The sequence below is a fragment of the Cariama cristata genome, unplaced genomic scaffold (genome assembly GCF_000690535.1).
Source record: "Cariama cristata isolate BGI_N322 unplaced genomic scaffold, ASM69053v1 scaffold7139, whole genome shotgun sequence".
Lineage (NCBI taxonomy): Eukaryota > Metazoa > Chordata > Aves > Cariamiformes > Cariamidae > Cariama > Cariama cristata.
Window position 1 is genome coordinate 1,058 of NW_009636272.1, and position 24,532 is coordinate 25,589.

The 24,532-nt window shown below is 45.1% G+C and overlaps 1 protein-coding gene across 1 annotated transcript in view; it reads left to right on the forward strand.

Annotated features, from left to right (window-relative positions):
• Positions 1-161: 161 nt before the first annotated feature.
• Positions 162-24,532, forward strand: part of TMEM104 (transmembrane protein 104) — a 40,695-nt gene continuing 16,324 nt past the window's right edge. The window contains exons 1-7 of the mRNA XM_009707857.1: positions 162-206; positions 2,179-2,300; positions 4,267-4,348; positions 5,325-5,424; positions 5,838-5,918; positions 10,419-10,518; positions 11,317-11,425. Of these exons, the coding sequence (XP_009706159.1) occupies positions 162-206; positions 2,179-2,300; positions 4,267-4,348; positions 5,325-5,424; positions 5,838-5,918; positions 10,419-10,518; positions 11,317-11,425 (639 nt within the window). The remainder of the gene's footprint in view (positions 207-2,178; positions 2,301-4,266; positions 4,349-5,324; positions 5,425-5,837; positions 5,919-10,418; positions 10,519-11,316; positions 11,426-24,532) is intronic.

Consider the following 24,532-nt stretch of genomic DNA (forward strand, 5'->3'; position numbering starts at 1 on the left):
AGAAGACTGATGTGTAAAAGCTGACTCGTGAGTTCCTCCTCTTTCTGACAAAACTAACAAAACTTTATGATGTTTCCCTAGGTTAAAGGCAATAGAATTTGAAAACACCCTCCTGAAAACATCTTCCTCACCTTGCTCCAAGCCTCCCCACAGTCTTCAACATGGCTGGTGGCATCACTGATACAGGAGAGCTTTACTCTCCCTATGTAAGTACCGCTGTTTGTGGTTTTGCTCACAAGTCTTCAAAATCCTCTTCTCTCAGCATTGTGTTTTCATTTCCTACTTCCCCATGGACATAACCTCAGTGTTTCAAAAGTTGATGGAGGTCAAAGGGTACTTAAACCCCTCAGTTCTTGTAGTTGTTGGGGGTTTTTTACATCACAGATCACTTTATGTAATGTAAAAGGACAATATCTGCTTAAGGTATAGTTCTAAAAGTGTTAAAAAGAGCTTCATGTCCCATAGCAGTTTTTGCATCCTTTGAACGACTTTCCTTATATTTTATTAATGTTTTCATCAACCCAATTGTCATGTGAAGCTAGCATAAGCAAGGGGGACTGTGACATTGAAACTATCCCACTTCACTTCTCTTTTTTACTTTACATAAACTTTCCCCCTGAATTTCTTAAAGTTTACTTATTTGTAGCTGTTGTAGTAATTTGTTGTAAATCACTTCACTTAAAATTAGTAATCAAGATGTTTCTTCCTTGTAATGTGGTGTCCTGTGAAACTGCAGAGCCAATTACTGCTTTCCTATGTTAGTGGAAATACTGGTTTTCATAGCCACAGGTGTTCGTATAGTGTCAGCTCTTAAAAACAGCGCTCTGCAAACGTTTTTTTTCCTGACGTGAAGTCACTAAATATAGAACTAGTCCTGAAATCTGTGTGTTGGCTTTCAAATGCTTTAAAATTTTCATCCCCCTGTTAATGATTGCATTTATAAGAACTAGATATTAGCCTGCAGAAATAGGTATCAACTGAGAAAATGGAGAGCAAGACAGTAACTGGGACATCTGGACCCTAAAGGATTAGTGTCACCTGCTCTTATGTTGTTATGTTAGAGTTGGATGAATTTCCTAGAGCCTAATCTCAAAGGCTCTGACTCTCCTTTTTCCCTGGAGATGTCTAGCCAGACTGAACACACAGGCACCATTCTCATCTCTGTCTGCTTGTACAAAGTCAAGGAAAATCGCCTGAGGTGTTTTTTTCAAGAATCCTTCACTGAAGAGTAAGTCATGGCCCTGGGCACTTGAGTTGTGCTCAGGGAATGACAGCTCTGCCAGCTGAATGAAAAGAACTTTCCTGCAAGCTACAGTGGCTGATTTTTTTTGTTGTTGTTCTGGGAGACTCGTCAAAAGATGAATTTGCTGTGGTTATGTCAGTGAATGAAGGGCAGGAGTGCTCACTTGCAGGGTCTCTGGGGCATAGTTCTCCTGATATTAATTGCTCCACACCCAGAAAGTGTACTCAGACATGGTCCTTTACTAGCTCTCCTCTGGAGAGACTCTGACCTATATATATATATATATATAAAAAGCTTTGGGGCAATTTTTGATCCTGAGTTCAGTTAAACTTATAGCCTGGAAGGGTTCTGTCCAGGTGCACAGAAAAAAGCTCATTGCCAGAGAAGATAAAATCCTTTCCCTTCCAGAAATAAAATCCCTTCTTCAGAATGTGCTCAGCTGCTCACTGGTAAAATGGCAAGAAGGCTTTGAATTAGAATTCTGTTTGGATATTTCTTGCTTGACTAAGAATAAAGAAGAACAAGAGATTCTGAAAGGTAACTTATGTCTGTAGTCATAACTTTTTAGGTTCAGGTCAGAAAACAAGGAAAGACCCCAATCCACAGTGTAGACCCTTCTAGTAGAAGGCAGTTTATTTGAAAACAAGCAAAAATTTCATGTGCTTTCTAACTTTAAAAGTTAGAAAGAAAAAAAAAATATTAAAAATAATTAGAAAAATGGAGAGGAGTGTCGTTTTCTCCAGAAATGTGCTGACAATCACGGTGTTCTCTCTGGTTATCAGTCCCCTCCTATATCTATTCCTAGCATGGGCTTACTCCCACCCTGCTTGCTCAAAGATTGCTCTCACCTTTTAAATCAGTACATATGTGAGGTGTCTTGGATGATCTCTGGCACAGCTGCGAACTCTCATGTTGGATTATGTGGATGATTGCAGGTTGGTCTGGTATACATGTTCAACCTCATCGTCGGAACAGGAGCCCTAACCATGCCGAAGGCCTTTGCGACAGCAGGGTGGCTCGTCAGCCTCGTTCTTCTAATGTTCCTGGGATTTATGAGGTAGGACATGAGTATGTGTCTTTAGGGGTTGGGGTGTCCAGTTGGGTGGGGCTATAAGGACAGTGCTAAGACTTTTGCTGCTTTTCTGAGTCATCTTGTTGCTCTGTTGCTTGAGCATCGGTCTCTGCAGTTGTGTAGCCTGTGGACTTTATTTGGAGGGATGCATTTTCTGACTGCCTGCAGTATGGTGCTACATCCCATTTCCTGACTGATGGGGGAGACTTTTTCTGCAGTCCAGAGTCATCTGGGACCTTTCTCCCAGCTTTTTTGACGCTGTCCTCACTGTGGATACGTCCCACGCTTGCTTCTGTTGTGGATCAGTTCCCCAAATGCTAACCAGGTCACAGGTGACACGGGGTCATTTCTCTTGCAGATGTGATGCAGACCTGTTGTGTTAGCTTTCTCTTGGCTTCTGGCAATGCTCTGGGCAGCTGCAAGAGTGTCAGGAAAACAAGTTAATGTATAGCCAGGCCCATCATATTCCCCCCATCACCTTTGCTGCTTGAGACCTTGGAGCGAGTATTAGGATTTTCACGCTGCTTGCCATGAGCTTCTGCCCAGATGTCTCCCTGCTGGAGCAGCAGGTGGAGCTGAAGGCTGTTGGTACAGCACTGATGTCAAAGTAGTTATTAATAGAATTGCCATCTTCTGACAGGCTGTGAATCCCTGCTTGCTTCTTGCTTGGTTTTAAAATAAAACAAAATCCCCTCCTGCCATTTGCAAGAATGGAATTTAGAAGTTCCCTTCTGGTCAGTAACCAGCTCTGTCAGCCTGAATGTGTGTTTGATTTGGAGGCAGTGCTTTTCAGATCTATTAGGTGTTGCTATACAGAGGTACTGTATGGTCACTACTGACTGTAGTAATGCTTGTAAGTTCCCCACGTCAAAGCTGTATGCTGCAAAGGCTTGATAAAATGTAAACTGTGGGAGTACCAGTAACTGGGAACTTTGGAAGCAATTCCATTTAGATACATTGAATTTATGTTTTTAAACTAATGTATGAAACTCAGCACCAGCAGACAATCCTTCAAGGTCAGCGGAAGAGCACAAACCTCCAAACTTGTGTGTCAAAACTGTAATGGATTAAAGTGAGAAGACACAGCTCAAAGCACTACGTGCCTTGGGAGCCGCGTTGCCATGTTGCTTTTGTTCTGGTGCTTGTGACTTCCTCATGCTCGCTGGGGACCCTTCAGTGCAAGGAGAGTCCAGGCAGAAATTGCTACATGGGCCTCAGGACAAGGCTGCTTTCTTTTACTCTTGCAAAACTAATCTCTCATTTGAGCTGGCTAAGTGAGTCCAGTTCCTGAAGCAGTGAGAAACCACTTTAAAGCCTTAAATAAGATTGATTTGAGGTTTGGTGTTGGTTTTTTTGGGTTTTTTTTTATTATAGGACTATTTTTAGCTGAGATAACGATATTCCTTCCATCAGTGGCTCTCACTGTCTCCTTGGACAGCTTTTCCCCTGGCCTCCAGCAAGTGTGTTTGCATGCACGTGTGATCTGCATCTTGGTCTTGTATTGCTGCTTTGCTTCTGATGCCATTCGTAAGATTCTTTAAGTACCTTTACCACAGGCCTTAATAGATAAACTTCAGAATAGTACTGTGTTTGTCCTAGGCCCTAAAAAGGGGAAGGAAGCTTGCTTTCTAGCAAAGGGGGAAGTCCTCTTGCCTTCTTCGACCCACAGAAACGCTAGGAAGATGCCTTCCAGATATCTAAAGTGTCTTCCTGTATCTGAAGGCATGTTATATTTTACTGCATTTTGTGGTCTGCTTGAACACCTTAATCTCAAGAACAGAAGGGAGCAGCAAACACTGTACCAAAACCACAGTGCGTGTGTGGAGCTGGTGAAAGGGTTGGTTTGGTTGGTTGGTTTGTTTGCTCCTACAAACACATGGGAATAATTCTCCCTCTCTCTTCAGTGACAGTTCTTGAATATTATTGATATAAATTGTATTTCTCTCTATAGCTATATGACTACGACCTTTGTGGTGGAAGCCATGGCTGCTGCAAATGCCCAGCTGCGTTGGAAGAGAATGGAAAAACGCAAGGTTTGTGTGGAGTTTAATTTTCCATTTTGTCTTGTTCTTTTATCCTATAGGACTTGCCTGAGATTCCTCTGCATCTTTGCCTTGCCTCATTAGTAACTCTAAAGGAATAAATTTCTACTGTACTTAACTTTGCCATATAAAATATGGCTGTTGGTTCCCTGTGGGGTTGCTCGTTAAAGGCAGGATTTTCTGCTCCTGCTTTGAAAGATCTCTTGTGCTGTTCACATCTCCTACTGATTGTGCTCTGCTTGCCCAGAAGCGCTGCGCAGTGAATGTGGAAAGGTGGCAGCCAATATATTGGTGCCATTTGGAGTGTGCTGAGGTCTATAAATCCTTGCTGATCTCAGGTCATTTAACTGGGACAGGCTGGAATGTCCTTGCTGTCGCTTGGGCTGTATCCCAGGGAGTGGACAATCCTGAAGTATATCCTTGGTGTAAAACTTACTTGTGGCTTTTTGGATCCTGGCTTTAGTGCCTTTTCTGGATCAGTGTGAGCATAATTGTTTGCACTGATTTAGATCCCTGCCTGTATGTTAGTGGGTTGGAGTTAGGAGCTAGACCTGTCTGTTCTGACTAGCTAAGACTGTATATATTTGGAGCGTTTTTTCTACCAGTTCTGCAACCCTGCAGATCTGCCAGAAGTTTCTAACTTCTCTGTGCCATTTATCACTACGTGAATTTGCATATACTGTTGGAATTTTACGTACACTGTTGCTGTGTGCACTACCTAGGCTAGGACAGCAGAGCCCGTCAGTCACTCCAGCCTGCTCTGCTGGTGCCCTGTTCTGCTCTCCACAGCAGCCCAAAGCCGGGCCAAGGGCTTCCTGGTATTGCCTTTGCTTGCACGTCCTTTCCATCCCTGTTTGCGACCTTCCTTTGAGTTTCTGGAAGTGAGGCCGTGACACTGATGGTGCCGCAGCCTGTGTACTATGGGTAGCAGACATCTCAGAAGTGATCTGGTCTTTTCTTCCAGGAGGATGATGAGGATGAGGATTCTTCCTCTGGAGTATCTGACAGTGATGTTCTCCTCCAAGATGGCTATGAGCGAGCAGAGACACGACCTATCCTGTCAGTTCGTAAGTAACCAGTTCATGCTTTCACTGGATCTGAGACCTCTTCTCTGCAGACAGTGTCCCAGTGGGCTCGAGCAAGTGGAGCAGGACTCTTCTGTCCATTTCACCCTTAACTCCACATGCTCCCATCCCAAAGTCCTTAGCACTTGCAAGATAGGACTCATTGAGAATTCAGTTCACCTTCTGCAGCCTGATAAAGATCTTTTCCTTCTAGGTCACTAAGATGAGAACATCTTATTTTCAAAACACTTTTAAACTAGCTTCAGCAGAGTAATTGGACCAATGACTCTGCAGCTGTGGAGTCATACATACTGTCCTTCAAGCTGTTGCTAGAACTTCCTGAGTGTCTTCTGATAATCTGGCCTCTGGGTTTATTGGAGGAACTGGTTGAAACACTTCTTGTCTTCAACTTGCAGAGAGACGTGGCTCACCCAATATCTTTGAAATCACTGAGAGAGTGGAAATGGGCCAGATGGCTTCCATGTTCTTCAATAAAGGTAAGCAAGTCACATTTTCAAAAGTCCCTTCAGGTCCTCTTGCACGTTGTGTGTATGGCTTTTCCTTAAGTTTGTGTGCTTCTCAGTGTGTGTTTGCATCCTGAGTTTGCGATGATTCCACCCAGAAGTGTCATTCCTTCTCTGTGTGGACTGTATTCATCCCCCTGTGTGGTGTTTCTACAAAGTACAGTATTTATGGGCCAGGTGGGCCACAACTTGCACGAAGGAGAGGGTGCTGCAGTAGCAGTGGAACTAGCCAAAATACTGCAGGTTATGGGCCCAGTTTCTTGAGACAGGTAAGTCAGTGCCTCTTCTGACTGCCCTTAACCTAGCTCTGAACTGCATCTATCCTCTGTGATCTCCACTGTCTAAAGCAGTAGAGCCCAACTGTAGTGTTCGCTAGTTCCATGTTGGTTGTAGCATTTGAGAATAAGATGATTGAGCTTCCCTGAACCCTGTAACTTATCCGTCTGAAGGAGAGGGACTTCTGGGAAGAGCTGCTGAGAACTGCATGTGTCTGGGGAGTCGCCAAGAGAGCTGCTGGGACACGAGCTGCTGAAAGGGTCCCTGGTGTGCATATGATAGGCAACTGCCTTGTCTTTTTGCTTTTAAACGTCGCTTGTATGCCAGGGAACAAACTTGTAACCGTACTGCAATAAAGCCATATCCATTGCTGCATGTGATGGAAATGCAAACTACAGTGTTAGGTATTCTGAAACTTGTAAAACAGTACATTTGAAATGCTGTGCAGAGGCAGAAAATCATCAGACACCATGGTTGTGCAGTTTTGAGCCTGTCAGGGCCCATTTCTTGTGGAAAGTGACATTTTCTTTTGTTCACTGGCCACCTTACAAAGACACGATGGGCTGGTTTTTTCCACTATATTACATCAGCTTTATGCCAGTGTAAGACTTGCCTCTGAAGGACAGCTGGGCTTAAGGAGTGAAGATTCTTCAAACATTATTTGAATGTTTTTCTGATTTTTTCTTTGAATATTATTTCTGATTTTAAAGTCCAATTGGAAAAACTTTTTAGTTTCCCTGCATGCCTCTTCTGGGCCTCTGTAGATTTAAATCACTTAGGACTATCAAAATAATGCACCTTGGATCAGGCTGCCACTTTTCTAGTCAGAGGAGAGGTGACTTGAGTGTGGGTTGGAGACTCAAAAACATCTTGTTCCTAGTCTTGCCTGTAGCACCGGGTTGCTCTGACTTCAGGCAAGTTTTCTTGCTTGTGTGCTTTGCCATCTGTAAAACACCACGAATTCTTCCTTGTTTCTCGATCATCCTCTGGGGAGTCACATTTGGGAAGTGCCTTGAGAGCAAGCACCATATAACAGGGCGTAGCAGTATTGCTGAGGATTCAGCTGTAGGAGGGCTGGGGGATCACAGAAGGCAAGGTGCTCCCATAGGCAAGTTCCAGAAGGCCCCTGCTTTGCATGTGCTTCACAGGAGGGAGATGGTAACTGCCCCCCAGAAGCCAGCCAGGGCCTTTGAGACCTCTCTGCCTTGGTGCTGGCTGGTGCTTATCCAGTAGAGGGTGCTGGAAATACGCATCCTCCCTCCCGTCAGGCACTGATGTCCACTTCCTAGCAAAGTGATATAAACTGCTTAGTACTCTAAATCTTAATCCCTCTTCTTAATGGTGCTTTAGCCAGCGTTATCTGATTTCTGTGTTAGGGATCCTCCCCAGGACCTACTCAGCCCAATGCAAAGGGATGAATCCCTTTGCAGGAAGGCAGCTGGAACAGCTGTAGACCATAGCTTGAAACAACTTATGACTTCCAGATGAGATGAGGTACACACAGCAAAAGGTCTGGGGCAGCTGTAGCTCATTTACTGCTTTCCCTTCCTCTGTGCTCAGCAATGAGGCTCCATCCCTAAACTGCTTCCAAGTCCTAGTTCAGAGACACCCTCTGGACTGCTGAGCAGTCGCAGAGAAGAGACAAATACTTCCCCTTGCAGATCCTCGCTGAGGTGCTTCCTTCTGACCATTGCAGAGAAAGGCCTTCAATAAGGGCAAATGCTCGGTGACCAGTTCCTACTGCCTCGTGCTGAGAAACTGGGCCGCACTTGGGAAGTCCTGGCTCCAAGCACCAACCTCTGTGGTTTCACAGCTAGCAAATGTCTGGGTGGGTTTTTGCTCACAATACACAAAGCATGGATCCAAACCCAAGGTGTCCAAGGGCTTTACAGCCCTCAGAGGGAAGGCTGGTGAAAGCTTTGTGATAGACCTCAAAGCCTCTGATTTCTAGTGAGTTCTCCGCTCCTTTCTCCTGACTGATCTTTATTTTCAGTGATCTGACAGGAGTTGAATCTTCAGTCCTCGGAGGTAAGCTGGGGATTAATCTCAATTTCAGACTGTCTGCTTTCTTAAAGGGAGCTGACTTAGTTTTAGGCTGTGAAGGGCCTGCATGCTCTTTCAAAAGAACTGGCTCTGAAGAACTGCTGCTTTTAATTTTTTTTTGATTTGCGATGTTGGGTGCTTTCTTTTGGGACCAAACAGTCATTTATTGCAATAATGGATTCTGGGCACATCTATCATGCTGTTTCCCCAGAGGAAGTCATTGATTCCCCCCACCCCGTTTTGTGTCCAGTAATGGAAGTATTGATCAGGGAGGGTCAGCAGCAGTTTATAAAAGAAGTGATGCTAAAGTCTCCTGCTTTTGAGAGGATGAGTTTGGGAGAGGAGTGTCACCTGGACTTCCCACAGACAGAGAAGTCAGCACTGGAACGGGGATGTAGTGTGTGCTGGTGGGTACCTGGTGGTGCTGCTGTGGCTTAGCTGGTTGTGTTAGTCTTATTTTGGGTGGGGGGTGGTGGTGGTGGGCAGCTGAGGCCTGAGATTAGTAGCAGATCCGAAAACAGAATCTATATCTGACTCTGTGTAGTCTTGTGCTTAGTGAGTCTTGCAGCTTCTGTCCTACGTCAGATATTTGTTATAAGTTTCAAGCCTTTTTAATGGGAAATGGGAGAAAACTGGTAGGTAGTTTGTTGCCATCTTCAGAACAATGCAGAGACTCCTTAACTGTGAAGCATCATAAATCTTTCAGAGAGGACGAAAACAAGGGGGGAACTATATGAAATGATCTGACAATTTCTGTAAGATCTCCATTTGTCTGTTTAGACAAATCAGGAACAACTCTAGAGTGCTGGCTTAGTGTGCTGCTTTACAGAAGTAGGGACATTTTCTTGCTGCTTTCCCAATACAGCCCTTCTTTTAGGAATGTTTTATGCCAAGTAGGCTCAGCATATTGAATAATTTATTTAAATGAAGGAGAATGCCTATTAATGTTTCCTGACATCCAGAGATCCAGGGGCAGTATGATGGCAAAACATGGTAAAACTTTGGGGCATGCAAGCACTGTAGAAATATTAGTCAAATTCCTGCAGTAATGCTGTCCCTGTTTGATAGCTCTCACATCCGAGGCTTGGAGAGGTGGATTGATTTGCTCAAGCTGCATTAGGATTAAGCGTCAGGTGGCATTGCAACTTGAAAGTATGGACAGGTTCCTTGAGCTGTTTTCCTTCAGTGTCAGCTTCCTAAATGAAACAAATCTGAGGCTTTTTTTTTTGCTAGCTCACCTGTCTCTGAACTAAAGTATGTTCCAGTTTGTTTTTCCTTGGTGAGATTTGTACTGACTTTTGCTTGGAAGAAAAGAATCCTGGTGTCTCAACAAGTATTTCTTTATCCCTGCAGATTTTAGCCATCCACAGCAGTCTCCTCTTTTGCCCCAGTAAGGCTGTTCTGTGTACCCAATTAACTTGTGTAACACTTTTAATCTCATACGTGAAGGCAGAGCAAGCTTGGAAAAAAAAAAGAGAAAAAAACACCCAACAAACCAGTATGGGGCAGGAACAGTGTATGCTCTGGCAGTAGAGTAAGAGGGCTGCAGAAAGAGTTTTAAAGCTTTGCAGGTTTGAACCTTGGCTCAAGTTGCTGATGGTAAGGAACCTCCCGAAGGAGCTCCATCTCAACCCTGTGGAACCTGAGCTCTGCAGGGCCAAATCCCTAATGTGAAAGTCCTGCAGGTTTGCAAGCAGCGGGTTTGGAATTGGCAGACTAAAAGCATATTCTCTCCATTTCACTATTTGTCTAGCTGTGTTCACACCGAGTCCGTGAGCATCAGCTAGATGTTTGCCTGTGACTCCTCCAAGTTAACCGCTTCTTCTGGCGGATGACTTAGGTGAGACCTGTTGGTCTTGACCAGCAATTGGAGGATGGGCTTGAACTAGAGGGCCTAGTGTCAGGGCCAGGTACTGAAGGAGGCAGAGTTGAGCTTTGAGGCATCTTCTGTCCCATCAGTTCCTATGCTGTGGCTAAGTTCCCTAAGCTGCTGGTCTGACCCTTGGGAGGAGTTTGCTGCAGAAAGAAGTAAACTATGGAGGCAAATGGTGATTTACTTTTAAGACCTTGAAGAAGTTTTGTGTATTTGAATTGTACAGTTCAAGAGTCCCTGAGTACTCTGCTGTCTGTCTGCAATATTTCCTTTTCCTACAGTGGGTGTCAACCTCTTCTATTTCTGCATAATTATCTACCTCTACGGAGACCTGGCAATCTACGCAGCAGCTGTACCGGTCTCTCTCATGCAAGTGACCTGGTAAGTGTGCTTATTGCTGTGGGGTTGTATGCTAACAGAGAAGGGGGCAGGCTTTTGGATTTCATCGGGTGATAAGTCTGACTGGGATCAGCTCTACTTTCTGAAGAACGAGTGGAGGAATGACTCAAGGATAGCTCATTGTTTGTGGGTGGAAAAGTGAAGTTGTTTTATATTCCCCACCCAAGTGCCTGCCGCCTGCCTGAAAAGTAGCTGACCTGATTTCAGATGAGTCCTTAGGTGAGAAGTACTTCCAGCTTCAGCACCTTGCGGACATGGGACTTGTTGCTTAATAGTTTGATTGCAATACTCTGTGCAATATGTTAGCTTCTCTGTCTCTTTGGGTAAGAGCTGAGAGGTGTGATGCTTACCAAGTCTGTGACCAGCAAGTGGTGGCATTACATGGACTTATCTCTGGACTGGGACCAGTTCCTTTCTCAAAGAAGCAGATAATGAAAGAGATTTGTTTGAGCAAATCTGTGCTGGGCTGGATTTGGACTCTTGGCTTGGAAATGGAAAACCTCAGTGATCTATACACAACCCAGACTTGCTAGCTTGATGGCCAAATGACCAAACTTGTAAATAACTGCAGGCAATTCAAGAATTTGCCTTTGAATGTATGGTACTCGGTCACTTGCTCTGTTACACAGTCTAGAAAATATAAGGGTGGGCAGTGTTCAGGGAGGGAGGGGAGGAATGAACACTTCAGGTCTTTGACCATTCCTCTTTCTTGAATGCAGGAGAGGGGAAGACATCTGCTCGGAGTTAATTACTGTCTTTTGTTTCTCCCTCCTTTCCCAGCAGTGCCACTGGCAACCATTCTTGCAGTGTTGGAGACGGCACAAAGTATAACGATACGGACAAATGCTGGGGACCGATTCGACGGATTGATGCTTACAGGCTGTATCTGGTGAGTTTCTGAAACTGGGATGACCATTCTGTCCACTTAAACTTCACTTCTACTGGGTAGGGACTTTTTCCTATAAGAGATGATGTGGTTGCTCTTGGTTCAGTCTGACCTTTTTGGCCAAATACCTCCTCTCTATTCTTGGTGACACGGCTGTGTTTCAGTTTCGTGGCCAGCAGAATAATCCTTATGATTTTGAGTTTAAGTAGAGTTCTGTCCTTCTTGTTGTGTAGTTTTATATTGCTTAAGCAGATGATATGTCCATGCCAAAGGGTGGGGTTTTTTGCAGTGGTTGGCTAAGTAATTGTTGTCAATATACTCAAGTATATTAAGCTCCCTTGAGTGCATTCTTTATGTGAATAAAGTTGTTTATGCTGCAGGAGAATCTGCTTTTTGAGAGATGATGGAAACTGCCGACTTAACATCCAGTGCTATATGCTGCTTTAGTAATAGCTTTCTGTCTAGTTTAGGATTGTCTATTGCATCTATTACTGTGCTGTGGTTCTGCTGTGAAACCAAGGTTTTTCCCAAAGGATGATAAACACCGCTGCTCTTGAGCTTGGGAAGAGTTGAGTGCTCGTATCTGGAGACAGGTGTCAGTAGGGCAAAATGACAAGAGGGAGGTGTGGAAGTGCTGCATAGCATGGCTTCTGTTAAGGGGCCTAGTGAGAATTCTAAGAAAAAAGAGTCAACATGGCCATGTGTGTGCAGAGAAATCCAGGGGTAAAGGCTATTTGAAGCAATTTTGCAGTTTAGTATATTTTGGACCTGCAGTGGAGCACATCCCCGAGTGCACTTGTTCCAGCGTTATTGCAAAAGTAAGAGCTAGGCCTCAGAAATATTAGTGAATGTCAAAGCCTAGTTAATTATTTAAGAGAAATATTGTTGCTTTATTACATTGTGTCTTGGTCTGTTTCTTTAAAACTTCCAGAAGATTGAAGATTTCCTTCCTGAATTTCAATAATTCTCCCTGACCCAGCAGAAGGAGCTAGTCAGAGAAGGCAGACGTGCATTAATTACTGCCTGCATCTCTCGGATATTATGTCTATAATTCATGAAGATAATTGTTGTTAGGGCTTGAAAAATTAAAAAATTAAGACTGTGTAAGCATTAGACTTGCCGTCTGTGTACATAACTCTCAGAGGAGCTTTTCCCTCTGCTTGTCTCCTCTTGTGGATTTGGAGAATAAATATCTGCAAAGTCTTTGGTAGTGGTGTTAATCCTTCCCTGCTCACTAACTGAGATGAGGGTTTCAGTGCTTTTCTCTGCTCCCCCTTAGAAGTAGGGAGGGATTTTGTGGGACAACATACCAGTCTGTAGTGGGTTAGTGGAGAGGGGCAGTTCCCACAATCACTGTTTTCAGGAGGCTGCTGGGTGTCAGCTTTACCTCCAACTTGTGTTTTTCAGTTACAGTCTCTAATGCTTCTTACTGGGTGAGTATGGGAGTGAACTGGGACTTGTTCTACCTCCAGCTCTCCTGGTCCCACTTCCTGCTTGATCTGTGTGGTTTTATTCTCCAGAAAACAAAGATGATAATGACTTCCCTAGAGAGGGATAAGAGATGTAACGATTTGTAAAACATTGAGACCACAGTACTGACACTGTCTTCGAGTTTGGGCTGGCTCTGAAGTGACTGTGCTGGTTAGTATTCCCTCCCCACGGTCCTGTTTGCAATGTGGACAGCTGGTGACCAGTAGTTAGAGCTTTTAAACTTTGAGAGAAACCTGCGAATGGGAGGGCAGGGGTAGGAAGTTGCTTGATTTCAGGCAAAAAAGTTAATAGCGAAATACTGTAACTATCTCTACAAATTTTGTCCAAGCTTCTTGTGTGTAGAAGCAGAGTCTTGAACATGCAAGAAGAGCTGAAGCCTGACTGTCTGAAGGGGAAGAGGCAACATGAAAGTGAGGAAGGGTGAGATGCATCAAGAGCTTAGCTACTCTCTTGGTCCCAGGGAATGATACCCATAGAGAACTTGTTCTGTTTTCTTGAGTTTTTCTTTTTTTTGAATTCTTGCTTGTTGGAATAATTCAGGTTCCACGTTTCAGTGGACAAACAAGGTCTCTTTGTGCAGGCTAAGTTCCCCTGTGGCAAGGGGACAGATGGACACTGTGATCCCAAAAGAAAGCAGCTGAGTTTTTGGATCAGCCCTTTTGTCCTAGATGCCTGCCTCTAGTTTTCTCGCCTCATCTTAGTACTGTATTTAGGTTTAAGTAACTTTTAGGAGCGAGATGGGTGGATGTCACTGGAGCCTCTTGCCCATTCCAGTGAAGCAAGGCTCTGGATGTAGTGTTAAATTTCTTACTCTGTGCATGACCCCACAGAATGCCTTTTTTGGACTACCAGGAGAAATAATCTATTTGAGGTTTTCTGGGAAAATGGTGCCAATGGGAGCTCTCTTGTGCCAAGTACCACCAGTCTGCCAAAGATCTGCTTTCCTTTCTGCTGCCTTCCTCCTGTCGACTCTTTCTCTCCCAATGCTAGGTCTTCTTTTCAACAAAAAAACATTTCAAACATTGACTCTTTGAGCTGGGCATGGAGAATGGGAATAATGACTGATATAAAAATCCTATTTCACGGTTTATTGTCCAAAAAGGCCTCTGGAAGCTGTCTCTGCTCTGACCACTGTGAATGGAAGCTGAAAACTATGTACATAATGAGAATATTTAGACAGATTAAATTCTTCTCTTGAGACTCGCTTGTCTGTGCAGCATCTTTATTGCTACTCCAAAATTTCACACCTAAGTGTGACTGCAGAGTCTTCAGAGACCACTAGGCCTCTATTAACCTTTGTCTGAATAAATGGTTATCTCGCTTCTTGTTTGTGAATTGCCTTGGAAAATAAAGACTTGCAAAACAAATAAGTGAAGGCAAGCGCAGGAAATTGACTTTTGCTTCTGTCCCATCACTTGCTGCTAATGTTTGCCACCTCTTTGGGACCATAGGAGTCCTGGGAGGTTTAAAAGGTGAGCCTTGCCATGCTGTTCCACACCTTTGAGGGCAAGACCACGCAGGCAAATCAGCTGGAAGAAAGGCATGTGTTAGATGGCCCAGCGACCTTGTTGAAGGCAAGCACTGATTACAGTTAAAGCAGATCGATGGCTTTCTATCTTTGCTTCAGATCCGTCACCATGCTGTCATGTCCTCGACAGCTGAAGTGACTGCCGAGTCCCTTGGCTGTCTCGATGGCAATGCTAAGGACAGGGTCGAGTTCTCTCCACACTGAATTCACACTTCAATGCAGTCGCTTTATTGTGCTTTCTGTAAGGTCAGCTGGGCATCTTCTGTGTAGGCTGCAGGGAGGGGGCGGCGGATTTAAGTTTCAGATCTTTCATGATAACGCTGTCTTCTCTTTCTGTTCCAGTGATGTAGGAATGTGACATGGTAGTCCCTGTTTCTAGAAAGCAGATACTGAGAGAAATAAGAGATTAAATCCTGGGGATCAGCAGCCATTCAGAGTGTCTGATCCAAAATGCATTCATGACCTGGCAAACGGTGCTTCCCTTCTGCACCAGGGCAGCCGTTGTAGCTAAAACCTCTACTCTCTTCTCAGCCCTCCTCTTCTGGCAATTTGGGGCATGGTGTCTTCCCATGATGGAAAGGAAATGGCTTAAATTCTCAGGGGGAGCCGTATGCCTTTCAGAAGAGGCACTGGCACAGGTACTCATGGTAGCCAGGCTCAGTAGTGTGTCAAAGCTACCAGGTGCATCTGTTCTGTCTGAGTCTCTGTTGGTTTTTTAGCTGATTGGGAAAGGGACATGGCATCCGCTTTTGCCGGTTCACAGATGCTGCAGTATCGCAGGCAGCCCAGCGGGTGCAGGCCGAGCGAAGATGGGAGCGCAGATGGTTTAATGGAGATTATCCCAGTTGGAAACGTGCTTGTGCAGTGAATAAAATGAGCGGGCTTGCAGGCGCTTACCGTCCCTCTTCAGGAGGGGACAATGTCACCCCAGCCTGACGCTCTGATCAGAATACCCAGCGACCAGAGCGGGACTGGGCTGCAGCTGCGGGAGGCTGTGCAGGGGGGTAAGGAGGTAGTCTGAGGACACGTACAATTGCTCAGTGCCAGGAGAACTTAATCGGCAAATGCAAAGGCTGAACTGATAAGTGTTGATGTAGATCCTGTCTGCCTCGGTGCGGTGCTGCCTTCCTGACCTTCTTCGGCTGTAGGCTGGAGCACTGTGCTTTGTGCCGCTAGCGTACGTGCTCCGCTTCCCTCCTTGGCATTTCTCCTTCCTGACTGTGCCGCATGTGTGCGCGCACCCCATGCTCTGGGTAGATGTATCTGTGATTTTTATTATCAAAACGGATCTTTCCAGATACACTTGCCTACACTAGGGCAGTTTTACCAGCTTGTTCAGTGCATGAGACTCTTGTAGCCTCTCTGTCCATGGTTGCCTTCTGGCCTCTGTGGGCTTTCTTTGTGTGTTTTTTGTTTTATTTTTTTACCTCCCAGCATTGATATGAGGGCAGCCCTCATGGCAGTACTTGAACATCCATCCATGCTTGATCTAAGCTGTCTTGCCAACTGAGAGCTGGAGAAACAGAGCTGGAGCAGTACTGCAAGCAAAGTGCTTCTTCCAAGGACACCTGGGTTTGCTCTGCTTGTTCCCTTTGCAGCAAGTGCTTTTCCTCTGCCCTGCCTTCCTCAGCTGTGCCCTGCAGCAGCATCCGGTAATAAATGGGTCACAGCTGCTGTCTCCTGGATATTTATTCTTACAGGTCTCAGTGTCTAGAGACCTTGAGAACCGGTGATGGGGAAGGTAGCTGCTTCAGTGGCAGGTGTCTGGAGCAGGGAGGGCTGATTTCACAGCACATCAATCAAAAAGGTTTGGGATGTTTGCTCTGGGCTCCCAGGGTGAGCTGGGGGAAAGTAAGGAAAGCTGATGGAAGTTTACCCTGCTGGTGTGAAGCCATCATCATGTTTAAATAAATTGCTTAAACTGTAGCATTGTTACGTTCCAGGTTACCCCAGCTTACAGTAAGGATGCAGCAGGACTGGGGCACTATTAGCATGTCACCCTGCATATCCTATAAGAAGTGTTTTCATGATAAGACCTTCTTGCCAAAGATATTGCGTTACATTCCTTACCACAAATGCTCTGATGTGTTTTATTATGATACTGATGTAGAAACAGAAACAAATGTACAAAAAAGGCTGCTGCTACTTCTGTGCGTAGATGTAGTTCTGAAAGCCTTCAAAACAGGGAGAAGCCTCTCAAGGGTCCAGAATATTATGCCATTTCTGTATGTACAGGCACCTGAGTTCTGAGCCATTGCTGTGGCAGGAGAGGAATTAGTACTGCGTTAAGCATAAATATCAATAGCTTCAACTGTTTGTTACAGGTGCCTCTGAAATACAACTTTGCTTGGCTAAAAGCCCAGTCTCAGGGGCTGATTGGAGTCTTCTCATGCCTCTCATCTAGTCAGCTTCCAAAAAGTAAGGTCAGTTAAGTTGCTGCTTTGCTCTGAAGTGGTTGAAGAAGGACAGGAGCCAAGTTTGTTTAAAATAAACAGTGTCTGGATGTGGGATGGGAAGGCAGTTCTCAGCGTTTTTTACTGTGAAACTAATAAGGTTGGAATTGGCACACAGCCTTGTTAATATGGCATAAATCCTGCCTCCTTCACCCTGGTCCATTCTTCTTCTGTGGGCTTGTCAATAAATTCTTTCGATTGCTTACTTGTCATATGCCTGTGACAGATAAACTAGCTCTTCTGGAGTTTCCCACACCCCTTGTGTTTCCTAATGCAAAGGGAACTTCAGATAATAACTGGCCTTGTGAATAAGAGGTTTTTCCTGACCTGGCAGGAGGAGAGGCAGACGAGTGCAGTGTTGTGAAAGTGGAATATAAACTTGTTGTACTAGTGACCTAAGAGCTGGGGTTCAGCTTCTGGTGTGTGGTGATTGTTTTTTATTTTTTTTCTTACTTTCCTTGTAACTGATTGCATTTTGAGTAAAAGAAACATCAGCCGGAAGGCAAACTTCTCTGCTGCTAGGGCTGGATAGGAGAGTCAGCCTTTGGTACAATAGTGAAGCAACTGCAAGATTGAAGCAACTAACTTTAAAGGATGAGCTTGTCTCTTTTCACTGGAAAATCAATAGTACAGGGGACTGGAATGTGTTTTCTACACAGAGCTGTCTGTTCACTTCATAATGAGAAGTATTTTTTTTCCTTAAGTGGAGCTTGGGTTACGCTGTCACTTGGACCCTGAGCTTTTCCAAAGGGCCAATCCTTTCCCTCTGCCACCTCCAGCTGGCTGCCAAGGGCTATGTGGAAGGGAAGGCTGCTGTGCCACTGGTTGTATACCTGGCCAGATGTGCTGCAGGTGCTACCAGCCCTTAAGAGAAGCAAGGTGGCTGATGTGACGGGCACAGGCCATTGGTGAGCTCAGATACACTTGTCTTCCCCATAGAAGAATGTCCCGCACGCTTCAGTGCTTGGTTTGGCTTATGTGATGATGGATGGTGGGCATGAACCTTGGAAGCAAGGCAGCTACACAAATTAGGCAAAGAAGTGGCTCTAGATATATGTCTGTTTGCTTTTGTGCACTTCCTGCAGTTCCAGACTCGCCAATGGTGTTTATTGGGCTCGAACTACAGCCACTGCTGCCCAGCAGAGCCACCATGGGAAGGCTGAGAGGCCGTGCTGCTGCTTTTCCTAAATAAAGCTGTCCTTTGGAGTAAGCTCACTTGGGCAGCAAGGCACCAAAGCTGACACTGTTCTCTCTTTATATTGGAGACCAGTCCCTCCCGATCAGGGCAGGTGTCAGAACAAATATCTGTTTGTGATCACCTGCTCACTACACCAAGTTGTAAAGGTTTAAAAAAGGCCTTTTAAAATTCCTTTCTCGGACTAGACTGTTCCAGCGGACTCACAGATCTTTCATTTTTTGGAATCTTGTAGAAAATAAGTCATAAATGCATTTCTGCTGTGCAGTATTATTTTGTGCAGTGGTAGTGACAGCATCCTAGAAACTAGAGTTGGAGAAGACCTGTTAAGTCAGCTAAGCACTCTCCTGGGAGATGCAATACAAGCTTTTTTCTGAACAGCATATTTTCCAGTATTTTGTTCGGTGCTTTAACACCAGTTCTGTTTTTAAACAAAGGTCTGACCTTGCTGCCTGCCGATGTGCATCAGCATTTTCATCGAGTAAGACAGCAGTCTTGATCTCTCCTCCCCCGAAATTATCATTAATTCCTTAATATACAGGTAGAAAGCACCAGGACTGCAGAACTGTGCAGTTATGCCACTCTGAACATTACCAGAGGCTGTGAAGGAAAGAGCTCTGGGTAGACTGGTATCTCTTTATACTCCTAAATAAGTCTGCAACTTCTTAACATCCTCCTAAATTGCGCTTTATGTCTGGGTGAGATCACTGACGCTCTTGTCCAAAAATGTGGATTTTTGGACTACATCAGCAAATCCCGCACGTGGCTCATGCTTCTGTAAGCAGGACTATAAATACAAATAATGCAGCTGGGATTTATCTTGTAAGTTGAAGTCGGTATAATGCTCTCAGGCAGAGCTGATTTCTGAAGCCTGTTGCACCAGTTTGGTGTGCACTGTACAGGGAAGGCAAAGGAGAAGGCTGGGAGCAAGCGGACTCCCCACTAGCCCCGGGCAACAAGGCTTTATCTCTTGCTTTTTTGCTGCTGCAAAGTAGTTACAGACTGTGGGACGTTTCCTTTCCCTTCAGGCAACTCCTGCCTGACACAGTGAACGGGGTAATGCTGTCCCTGAAACTAGATCCTCCAGGCAGCTGAAGAATTGTGTGAAACTCAATTGAGAAGTCTGTAGGGGGAAAAAGTAATGAAGAAAAAGAGTGGCTTAGTGATGGAGGCACCTTTTGTGTTGTGGCAGACAAGGGGTTAGTGGCCTTCAGGAACAGTCATCCTTGCTGAACCCGAGTACCTCCTAACCCTGGCAGTTTGTAGCTTGATATGTTTGCAGGGCCCTCTGTGCGTCCACGTCTCCCTCGCTTTATCCTGTCTAACCCAGGGGCTTTTGTAGTCAATATAAATATTGTTGTAGTTGCCAATACACTGCCAGGAGAGGCCATGAATATGCAGGAATTTTGGGCAGTGTCTGTATAATGATTATGCCTTCACACTTTGTTGGAGGGAACTCATTAATCTCTCCTACCGTACCAAATTAGGGAGGTGGGGGACAACTCCTCAAGGTTACCCAGTGTCAGGAAGGAGGAAGGCTCCTGTTCTGTAGCCTGCGGGAGGTCAAAGCAAGCTGGTGGTGAGGGGTGCAGCCAGACCTGGCTCTGCCACTCCTCTGCTGTCCTTCCAAGTATCACAAACCAACCATTCAGCTCTCCTGCATCTATCCACTTTGCTGCTTTCCTCCTGCTTGTTCAGATGCAATTAGGAGATGCAGAATAAGGGGGAGCCAGGGGTCAAGGAGGCAGTAAAGTGATTACAAGATGCTGCAAATGGCTGTGCCATAAATACTCCAGTGATGAAAAATTAGATGCCAGTCACCTCGGGGTTATTGCTGGTCTCCATCTTTCTCTTGTTGTGAAAAATGATAATGGAAGTGTATTTACCCCAGAGAGTGCAAGCTTGCTGCTGGCTGTGATGCTGCACACCCCAGGTGTGCCAGGGACTGCAATACTTGCACCGAATGACTTTCTGAAAACAATTTGTGACTGGATTTCTTCACTTTAAGAGGAGGAAGAACTGATTTTCCAGGGTGTTCTTTCCAAAGTGGAAAGTTCCTGGTGCTCAGAGATGGGCCAGCTCTAGAAACAGGCTGCAGCCCTGTGTCAAGATGGGGAGAGGAGAGCAGCACCCTCCAGTACTGCCTTGCTGTCTGTGTGCTCCTTCTGTCTTGACCTCCCAGAGCTGCATGGAGAGGCTTATCCTTGGTGTGTTGGATGCCCAGCAAGATCATAGCTTGCAAGGACATCAGCTGGGATAAGTACACTTGTTTGCTGGATGGGCAGTCAAAATCAAAAGCTGGTGCTGGACTTTGAAAATCTCTAGATCATATTCAGATCCACTGAAGTCAGTAGCTTTGGGGATACACGCGCTTCTTTCCATCTCTTGCAGAAGGTCTTCCATTTTGGAAGAAGTGCTGGGAGCACTGTGGCACAGGAACCATGAGAGGCAGCACCCAGCTTCAAGGGTACCGTGGGTGCGGGCGGGTGAAATGCCACTTGCTTCACTGGTGAAAACCAGCCTGGCAGCAGTTGAGGTCTTCGTTCTTGGAGGATACCTCCTCCCTGCCTTAAGGTGCTGGGGAGAAAGGTGGGTGAGGGCTCCCTTAGTGCCAGCAATATGCTTCGTGTGAGTTATGACTATAAACCTCTGCAAGGTGTCCCAAGAGCGGCATGTTAATTACGAGAGCTGCTGTGGCAGCAGATGCCTGCTGTACTCAAAGCATAACTGCCCTTGTTTCTTTATCTATAAATATTCCTTGTGGGATGTCTGGCGTTTGCATCCTCCCTCCGTTGTGACTTCCTGACTCTACAGGGGATCTAGAGGTTGAAATCCCTCCTGCCTCTCAACTTCTTTGAGCAATCCTTGTTCCGTGGCTGGTTTATCTGTTTTCAACCAACTTTAAGAGCTTCATTATTGCTTGTCTGCTGATAACTTGCTGCCTATCAGCATGGCCCCTGCTGCAGCCCTGCCTCCAGCCTTGAGAGACTGTGGATCTTCAGCTTTTTTTTTTTTTTTTTTAGCTCTCTAAAAAGCCTCTTCCTGAACAATCAAGACTCCTTTCATGTATTTATATTTGTACTGTCCACTGCAAGGGGTAAAGCTTTACCAACGAAAGCTTGGATCACCGCCCTCACTGATGTGCCATCTGCCTCTCTAGCTTGAGATATGAGCTCATGCAGGAGAGAAATGTGGCCTTGTCACCTTAGTGAAGGGGAGGAGAGATGGCAGAGGGGGCACCACACTGCACTTGAGACCCTTTTCCCTTAACATCTTTTAGGTGAAAAGCACTGAAGCCCTGGCATGAGTGACTGGAGCCCGCTATTGGGAAGCACAGCAGTTGCCACAACTTGAAGTGGGTGCAGAGCAGCTACCAGAGGCTGCAGGCAGGTGTTAGTGGAGCTGCAGGTTGCTCTGAAATGTTGTAAAGCTCTGCTTTCTATAGCTACGAGTCCCAAACAGGAGTGGGGAAAGCACTTTGCATTTAATATTTCTCTCCAAAGTCATCCCTAAAAATTCCCTGAGGATGTGAATAGGAACACCAATTCGTAAGAAACTACTCTACTGAAGATGATAGGTCTCGTTCAAGATTCCAGCCAGGGATAAAACCTCTGACCTGTGTCAACGCTGGTAAATCAAGTTTTGCTTTTTTTTTTTTTTCCCCCCTAGATATCTCTTTAGACGCACTCTAGAGGAGAGTACCTGAGGTGGAACAAAGCAGCCAGTCCCTGGTCCTCCTAACATCTTGTTTGATCTCCGTACTTGCGCAGTTGGGTTTTGTTGGATTGTTTTGTCTGTCCCTTCTAGTGCTCATCTGGGTTGTGAAATAGCTCTGAGCTCAGGGACATCTTGCAGAAGCAGAACGGGTGTCAGAATTGCTGCTCCTGAGAGCATGTATGAAATGTCTGCTTTTTCCTACCATGCTCAAGGAGACTTTCCTTGTGTCTGAGCACTGAATCAAACAAAGCTTCCTCTGGGAGGTGCTGGTTCAGTAGAGCTCGTTCAGAATGTCTTCCTGTTCGTATCTTGCTTTTGTGTGGGAATGCTGTGTACCCACAGTCCTGTATAAAGCACTCTACTCTCAGCTTTCCAGCCCAGGTCAAAGCCTACCAAGGAGAGTGATCCATTTTGTTAAACCAGTAACTTTCTTTTTAAATGACAGCTTGCTCCCCATTAGAGTACAGTTATTTGCCGAACTCAGTCTTGTGCAAGAGAGGTACTATTGCTCAACAGTTGTGAAATCTAAACATCAATATCTGTAGAGGTGGAGTTGATACTATCCTAAAATAGAGTTTGTCTGAGATGTTGGCACTTTTATCAAGGGGGAAGCAAGAGCTTCCAAGGAAGGAGTTGGTTTGGGGTGAGTTCTGGTTTTGAATGAGGGTGAGGAAGGCTGGGAGGAGGAAGAAAGGAAAAGGAAGGGTGGCTGGGACTTCAGCCCAAAGGGAGATATTTAAGGAGTGAGCTCTACAACACCTCTTTACCCTCTTCATATTAAAATTGAGGGATCCTTGCCTCAATATCTGAGACTTACTAACTTCGCCTTGGTATGATAGCTCTGTGCCACACAAATACATCTGTTCAGAAACTCTCAAACCCTTTTTGCTCTGCTCCTGGTGTATTTGCTGCATTTAACAAGGTTAATCTTCATGGTCTCACTTTGTTCAGGTAAATACCCTGCTTCTACTCAACCTATCTGAAAGTTTCCAGGCTCTGAATCAACAAGAAACAGTAGCTACTGTTTTTAATTCACTACTCAGCAAGCACCAAAGACAGATGCAATTCTTACAGATGAGTTTGTGGAGCATGAAAACAAGCAAGTTCTGATGACAGTTATGAATGAAGCTGGCTTTCAGATGGCCCTCTTGCAAATATATGCAGGCACTAGCCATAATGCTGTAACTACTGCATCTAATACATAAATCAACTACGTTTGGGATGTTAATTGTGCTTCCTGAGCCGTATTGGCTTTTTCTGTAAAAGCTGCATGCCGGGAAGCAGATGAAAGCTATTGAACTGTACTGGTTCAGAGTGATGGATGGACCCTTCAGGTCAATAAAGAACCTATTTGGTCAATACAGCCCTCTGACTGGCTTAAAACATGTTTGTGTGGTCTGAAAGACTCTTGGCATTAGCTGGCCATCACTTAGTGGTTGAGAGCTCTCTTGGTGGTCCTCTTGGCTGAAACTAAGCTGATAAAACCAGCCAGATGTCCTATTAACGCTTGATCTTTCTTTTGCCCCCCCCCTTTTTTTTTAAGATAAGCCAATAAACAAGGTTACGTAACCAAGTTTTAACATAAGAGCTTTAATAAAATATACTTTTAGAAATATATAAATATATATTCCAGGCAATGGTAAGCCCTAGCTAGTTTCCCCTGTGGCAAGAAGAGTTGACCAGCCTGCTTTTTGCTTTGAAATACTAAGAGCTGACGGGTGCAGAGGCTGGGAAAGTGGTGTCAGCTGAGTTGCCAGCTCAGAGAACCTCCCAAACCTTGGTGCCTGTGCTATTGCGGCTTGGCTTGGTGGGAGGAATGGATTGGAAGACCCTCCCAGGGGTTGCGCAAGCTGGTGTGCTGCTCGTGGTTCCTACTAGCCTGCAGGGAAGAGTGTAATTCGGGGAGACAAGCTGCTGTTCTTTCCTCTACGCTTGCTGGCTTCTAATTTTCTAACTGGAAGTGTCAGTAAAAGCAAGAAAAACACTGTTTTTTCAGTCAGTAATATGCTGGATCTTTATGCTGGTTTTAAGCATGAGAACGGAAGGAGAAATACAGAATTCTGTGTCTGTTGCATTTATTTGCTGTGCGTGGGTTCCCTGTACCCTCTGTAGCAAGCCTGGTGACTTGTCTGGCCTTCCTGTTTAATGAAGGAGCTTGGAGAGAAATTAGGGAACCACTTTTAATAGCCAGTCCTGTGCAAAAACACAGTAAAGGTTTCTCTCTGCCATCATGTGAATACAAACAGCATTTAATAGATCTGATCCTCCTAGCTAAAGGGAGGATTCCCTTACCTTAAGTTTAGCAATGAATCGGCCACGTATGCCTGCTTGTTTCTAATAGGAAACCACTAGTAGAAAAATCTTAAGTAGGCTGTGCTCGTTCTGTATTGGGCTAATTTGCTTGAAGCTTAGGAAGAGAATGATAAACTCTTAGAAAACATCTTAGCTAGCTCAAGAGGTGAACTGGAAAACTTGGGAGAGCCTTTTGATGTGCCGGAACGCTGCGTATTTGATTTCTGGCAGGGCTGACTGGTGCAGTTTTCTACGTAGGTTTTAGATTGTTTGAATTACATGTGTAATGAAGCACTTTGTAAATTATATCCCTCTGGGGGAGACTTGAGCTTGGAAAACATGAGGTGGAAAGATTGGGTATATGTCTGAGGTGCTTATTTGGGCTTACTTTTTCCTTAGGGAGAAGTTATGAAACTAACTTAATGGGTCGGAAG